A 7,183-nucleotide genomic window follows, 5' to 3' on the forward strand; every position below is an offset into this window, starting at 1 on the left:
CTTTCGCATGTCAATGTCACATATGCACCTCTTCTATCTGAACCATTATCAGAAGTTTCGATTACAACGCTAACCCCCGATTTGGATGCCTCTGTAAAAATTCATTGAAGCATGTGATCACGTAATTCAAACTCTTGTTCATTTTTAAATTGGTTGCAAACATCTACCTCTTTCACAACTACACGTGAGGCATCCAGAGACACAATAGGTTTGAGGAAAACATCAGGATGCACCGTTTCTAATGAAAACAAAAATATAAAATACTCAGAAACATCTAAAACAGAAAACAGATTACTAGAAAATCAAAACAGACAGCTTCCAGAAATGCATCTCCGTATGAGTTCATAGAGAATTCGGAGATACATTTTCGGATACAACGTAACTTTTTTCAACTTTAAAACATGATTAATGTGAGCAGTGAGGCTTGAAATAAATGAACTTTACCTTGAATTTCAATTTCTTCTGCTTCTTTTGATTTGATGAAACACAAAAATGAAGTTTTGAAGTGAAAATCTTAATTGAGAATAGAAGGGTTTTTGGAAAGGGTTTATGGAAAAATGGATATGGGATCTGATCATGCAGATGATTGTTTTTAGCAATAACGTATTTGATTTTTCCATAAATGCATCTCTGGAATAATCTGGCATGCAAAGGTGACAGATTATCAAATTTCAGCTTCAATTGTTCAGAGATACATCTCCAAATAACTCACTGAAATGCGTAAAAAAATTCATTGCATAATATGTAACGGAGATGTATCTCTGAAATAATTTTTTTAGCTATAGGGAGACGATATCTTTGTGCGTGCTGTGTTATACAAATGGTGCATCCGAAAATATATTTTTGAAAACTGAGAGATATTTTTCGATTTTTCATAGAGTTCTTTTCCATCTCATAGGTTAGAAATTCCCTTCTTTAAACTTATCAAGCCCTTTTAACTCATCAATTTGTTTGATTTGGATATTGAAATGATCTTAGGTCTTGTTATCTGTACTTGAGTAACCTGCCAAAGATAAATAAAATACAAACATAAAGAAAACTTAATAATATTAACATTTACAATAACAATCATGCCAAGGGTTTGAGAGAAGGTATAAGGGTGGGAAAAGAAATTATCCTAAATGAGAACCTGCCTCCTCCCATTTCTTTTTAACTGATTTAAGAATATTTCATAATATCAATGAACTCCTTCATATTAGAATCCATGTTTGATAAATTTGAACTGCCTTCAGAAACACTGCCATGATTTTCAACTATTACAAGTATACATATTGAAAAATGATAACATTGATTCATTTAGAATCATCGTTGCAATGTTAGACTTTCTTTCCCATTATAACATCTCATCTAAAACTCCACCTTCTATTCAGTTGATAAAACACAAAACTAGAGGAAAACTCATAAGGAAAGAAGGCTCAAGAGATTAAAACCAAAGAGTGCTATTCCTAGTACTACTCTATAGTTAAAAATAAACTGGTTCTTCTATAAAAGTAAAATATATAAACTTGTTCAGAGCATGTGTGGAGAAGCTTTTTGCTTTGTCTCGTGGCTTTCCATAATATACCGACATCAAAAGAATAATACATGATTTGGTGATTTCTTTTGTTTCCTGATTCTGCATGATCATGCATACATCTGAAATAGTTACAAAAGATCGAGACAATAAATTAGCAAGAATACCAAAATGATTAATAAAATAACTAAATGGAATGTATACATTGATATGTTTATGGAAGTATCATTGATAAAACAAGCACTTTAGTAGCACAAAAGACCAGCAAAATGTCACATGTCTTCTTTTTCTGATTTTCATTTTTTTGCTTTTTTGTCAAGGATTTATGGTTCTGATCATTGCAAGTGCTCACAACCTTCATAATAATTAAGTTTGTTTTCAGAGAATTTAAAAAAAATGACTTGAAATGTTTAAAGATTGATCCTTAGAATTAGAACCTCGACAAAACAATGTTGACTATGGAAATTATTACTTGTAGTTCCATACATAGTTTTAAATTGCAGTCCGCAACAACAATTTCAGCCGCAATATTGCCGATGTGACTTCCTATGCAACTGCATCAGACCGCAGTTGCGATGTGATTTAAAATCATGCGTATGACTGTAATAGGAACCACATCATACAATTTCTCTTATATTTATTCAGTTATTTTCATCAAAATTAAAATCTTAGAACCCCGAAAACTCAATTTTCTTCTGATATAATGGAAATTTTTTATTTTAAGCGTCTCTCAAATGTACATTTTATGCTCCTCTCAATTAAAATCCATGCCGTAATGGCCGCAATGTGCATCGCAACATCCGCGACTGCAATTTAAAACCATGGTTCCATACAAAACATGTGCTTAGCATAAATAATTAAAAGTGCCTACAACTGATACCCAATAAAACATTATAACATCCACACAAGTGAAGTCATTCCAGATATTGTAATGTGGTTGCAAACCATTAAGAAGATAATTTAGTCTGCTAAAATATTAATATATGAGGGGGTTCACTAGGCTTGAAAACTTGATATAATCAAAGTTTATATATTAAGTTTGTATCATGTAAGTGGTTTTTGTCGATTTCAATAGTGAGGTCGTATCTGTACTATGAGCTGTGTTGCATTGGACTAATCTGTTATTAACGTATAAATCTTTTTCTCTGTTCTGAAAAGAAATGTGGCAGCACATATAATTACAGTTACAACCCTCTAACTAACACTGACATTAGATTTTAAAGCAATACAAACATTTGAATCAGAGCGGAACATGTAAATGATACTTACAGAATTTACTAAGTTAGTTCATCAATTTTCGTAATCATCGAACAATCTCCTCTAGGCGAAAAAACCTGTCCACTATTCTTTGTATGTCTGCGTCGAAATGGAAAATATTCTGAGTGAGCTTACATTGTTTCCATTGACACAAGTATAAACAATGTATAATAACCTTTAGCAATGTATAATAACATGTCATATGCTTAAAAATTTATGAAAAGCTAAAAACCTGTAAGATCACATGCTTACCATCTTGATCTTATTCCAATTTTCCGTAGCTCGCTCAATTGGTTCGCTATGTCTTGAATAAATTTTTTGCCATCATTTCCATTTTGAAGAGAATTTGTGATGTGCTCAATAAGATCATGATCAAATTCGAGCGCCTCTAACCGGTCATGAAGGTCTGATATTTCATTTTCTAGAGAAATCAAATCAGTTTCTCTTCGAGATCTGGAAGATTGTGGTTCTGCAGACGTGGAATCCTTGTTTTCAATACTAGGAGAACAATCATCATGATTTGATGCAGCTGAGTCATCCTTATCATCAAGATTTCCATTCAACGTTCGAACGTTTGGTATGGACAAATCAGTCTCGTCGTGACCATCTAAATGGGGCCCTTCACTGTTAGAATCTCCTTGTTGATTCAATTTACTAGTTTCAAGCTTTTCAAGTCCAACATTAGACGCTTCGGAGGAAACCTTATTAAAAGAAAGTTGATGAAGTTTCTTTTCCAAGCATTTTAAACAATGTGAAATGTATTGCTTTTCCTCTTCAAATTCTAACACAGAGGTTTCACCATCCACAACTTCGTCACTGCCTTTGGATTCCTCGGACAATTGTGAATTGGGAATATTGTTTACCGTATCTGTGATATTATGAAAACAAATATTTTGTGGCGTTACACTTTCCTCCTTTGAATCCCTACTTTGCTCGTGCATATTATGAACCATAGGCTCATTCGTTAAGTTCGAGTTTAACCTATAATATTCTAACTCGGCTTCCAAATCTTGTATTTCTTTTTCCTTTTCTGCGAGTAGATCATTAACTTTCTCAAATTCGTCATTATCATATTCTGCTTGCTCATCCATCATTCTCAAGTATTGAAGAGCCTCCATTTGCAATGCCGCCTTCTCCTCTTGTAACCTTGTGATCATAGACATTGCTTCGTCTGCAGCAATAGCAGAAGCATTTCTTTCTTCCTCTAGTTCCTTCTGTAAATCATCCATGCATTTTTTGTCATACTCAATTTGTCGCTTTAATTTATCAACAATGGATTCGCCTTCAATTTCCGACATGCCGCTTCCATCCTGAGATTCAAGACAAGATTTTGGTGTCTCGGCATTTATCTCTGGGAAGTGATCGTGATTTGTGGGAACAAATGATGACACATTAGACTCCTGTTCTTCCTTGACTTCAACAACTTCATTGAAGGGTGGTTGTTCTGTGACAGAATCCGGTACTTCTGTTAAATTCTCTTGTGTAGGACTTTGAGGAGCAGTTTCGCTTGCCGTCGAATCAATTTCTGTAGATGCATCTTCATTTCTATCTATCTTTTCTGAGACTTCCTCATTCTTTTCGGATACGAGTCCAGTATCATCTGCTTGAGTAATATCTACAGCTGGAATCATTTTAGTAAGCAAATGTTAGAAAACTTTGAAGAAAAAGAAAACTGAAATGTAGGGATAGAGAAATGTTACATTTTTCCGATGAGTCTCCGGCAGGTGTGTGATACCCTTCCAAAGTCATGAGCTCAGATAGGTCATCAGGAAGAAAATTCTCAGAATGACAGGTAATCTTACACTCTTCAGATTCTCGTTCTGGTTCTTGATTAACGCGTGATAGTGAAACTTCATCTAGTGAAATGAGCTCAGGTAGGTCAAAACCTGATGAATTTTGATCTGCTAGCGGTCGGTTGATTTCTTCCACATGTTTGGGGGAACTAGGCTTTGGCTTTGTTGGACTCAAATCACCCTTTACGTGTTCTGTCGTCATTTCTGATACATTTTGAGTAAAGGTGGCATTGCTAGCTTCAATTTTTTCATGAAAAGCACTGCCATCATCATCATCATCATAATCCGAAAATTGAAACTCAGACTCCGTATCCGAAGTAAGTTTCAACACAGTATATCCTACATGAGACGAAGGATGAAAGCTTCTTTTTCCTTCAGTTTCCGAAGTTTTCTCTCTTATTTTCTTCATGCTATCCCGACGATTTAAATGGCTTTGTCTTGGTGCACGTGGCAAAGGAACGTATGGCTTAAGAACCGCTCTCCCCGGCGTTTTTAAATGCACAGATCTCAAACCATTCTGTTCCAACTTCCAAAGCTTACCACAACAACTACACGGCCTTGATCCCTTAGGTCCAGTAAACAAAGCTCGGCTCAACGACGAGTTTTGATAACCAGAACCACCCATAACAACACCAAACTTACCAGCCAACAACCGATGAGTTTTCGTGTTCCTCTTCGCGTTCGTAGTGAGCGACAAAAGACAGTCATCGCACATCCTATGACCGTCCGCAAGCTTACCATGAATATGACAAAACATCATAGACGATATCTCGGACTTATGATTTCCGCAAAACAAGTTATGATAAAACTCCGGCTTCTCACCATCCCAGATATGATCAAGCCTAGAACATAACAAACAAGGCAACTGCAACTTGCAATAACTCGCAAACTTTTTGAGAAGATACGATAACAACGAATCCAGCAGCAATAGGAATATCAAAAACCACTCGCAAGCTGCAAATGTGAGATGATCACTGAACCCTTCCATCCTTTTTGTTTTGACAAATGAAGTTCCACTTCGATTTGTGGCCATCTTCACTAAAATTTTCTCACAAATCCCAAAAGAGATTCATGACAGTCAAATTCATCAATCAAAACCCTAACCACCCAAATCAAAACCTATGCTTAGAAAGCTGCAACAAACATTAGGTCGAAATTAAAATCGAAACTAAATGCAGTGCATTAAATTTAATCAACATTTTAACAATCAACAATTCCTTAGACAACACAACCACAACAACATCATCAAACAGATTCAATGAATCATAAATTGAAAGTAAACAATGAAAGCAAATTTTACTCTTCTTTTTCCAACTACCTTATAATAATTATTGAGTAACCATAAACATTAATGGAAAATGAGTTTAAACCAACCTAATTATTACATGTTATTATTATGTCTTACATGATTAACTACCAACTCAAATTTGGTTATGAAAATTAAATAAATAAAATGAAGATGAATCCAAAACATGATTAATTCATGGGATACATATTTTAAGGGGAAAAGAATAAAAAATTGAGATTACATTCCGATTAAAATTCAAAATTGTTATAATTAATGATAATAATAACGATAAATAGAAGATCATGAAAATCAAGAAGCATGAATTTTGTTAATATTTGAAATGAGAAAATGCAGAAAAATGTGGTTACCTGTTGTTTTTTAGTTTGATGAGGAAGAGAGAGGATGGAGAATAGAGGCAATTTTTTCTGATCAGAAATGGTAAAGAACTTGTCTTTTTTTGCCTTATTTGTTTCGGGGAGGAATTAAAAAAATTAATAAAAGAAAAATAAATATGAAGAAAACGGTAGAAATGTAATAAGGCGCGGAATTACACGTTGGTCCCTTTTTTGTGGTGCTAGATCGAGTGACCGTTGAGTTTAGCGGTTTTTTGTTTGTTTTCTATCAAACGATGAAATTGAAAATATAAAATTGACATTGGTGAAATTGGACACAACATATTTTGATTTCAAAATATGATAAGGGATCTTTAAACTAAGCTTCTTTTACTTCGATCTCTTATATGAGTTTTGCAAACTGTTTTTTTATACGTGGTTTTCGTAGTCTCCATTGTTGGTGAAACGCCTATGAGATACCTCGTAGACGGTAGATCTCTCGTAATAACTTCTATTTTGGCGTAATTGAGCAATCAAATCTCCTGCAATCGGATCTGAATACATACGATGGTGGAGATCCACGAACCTCCAACAATTCGCATAGAGATAGTACACCTGGAAAGAAACCAGATTCAAGCCACGCTAATTAGGAAGAAAAGTATGGGAGAAGCTCTCAAGAAATCTAATCCATTGTCCAGTAGTGATTTTTTAGTAAACCAGATCCAAGTCGGTCAAACCAGATCCATGAAGGTAGCCTTCAACATTCCTTTCAAACACATGATTAACCGAACTTAGGAGGCATGCTGAAGATCAACGCCAACCCCAAAGTAAAGATATGAAAGGGAAAGACAACCCAGTCGACCGTCCTTAAGAGAGAGTCAAAGGCAACCAAAGACAAGCATCCAGAGATGGCATGACCTCCACGGACATGGATAAACAGGATATTCACAAAGGTGTCAACCGCCCTACGTCTCTCTCAAACAAAGATACGAGGTCGAGA

General features: G+C 35.0%; 1 protein-coding gene across 2 annotated transcripts; it reads right to left on the reverse strand.

The window, feature by feature from the left end:
• Positions 1 to 1,207: 1,207 nt before the first annotated feature.
• Positions 1,208 to 6,313, reverse strand: LOC131644488 (myosin-binding protein 3-like). Of its 2 annotated transcripts, XR_009296521.1 has the most exons (5): positions 6,220 to 6,313; positions 4,471 to 5,696; positions 3,023 to 4,391; positions 2,783 to 2,869; positions 1,208 to 1,635 (listed from the first exon to the last, which is right to left on the reverse strand). XR_009296521.1 is itself a non-coding variant. In XM_058914997.1 (4 exons), coding segments are annotated over exons 2-4 (2,496 nt in total). In that variant the 5' UTR covers positions 5,597 to 5,696; positions 6,220 to 6,313; the 3' UTR covers positions 1,862 to 2,868. The 2 variants fall into 2 exon arrangements, 1 of the variants encoding a protein (XP_058770980.1); XM_058914997.1 differs by lacking the exon at positions 1,208 to 1,635 and having other exon boundaries at positions 1,862 to 2,869.
• Positions 6,314 to 7,183: the final 870 nt, after the last annotated feature.

This window comes from Vicia villosa, linkage group LG1 (assembly GCF_029867415.1).
Source record: "Vicia villosa cultivar HV-30 ecotype Madison, WI linkage group LG1, Vvil1.0, whole genome shotgun sequence".
NCBI classification, from domain to species: Eukaryota; Viridiplantae; Streptophyta; class Magnoliopsida; order Fabales; family Fabaceae; genus Vicia; species Vicia villosa.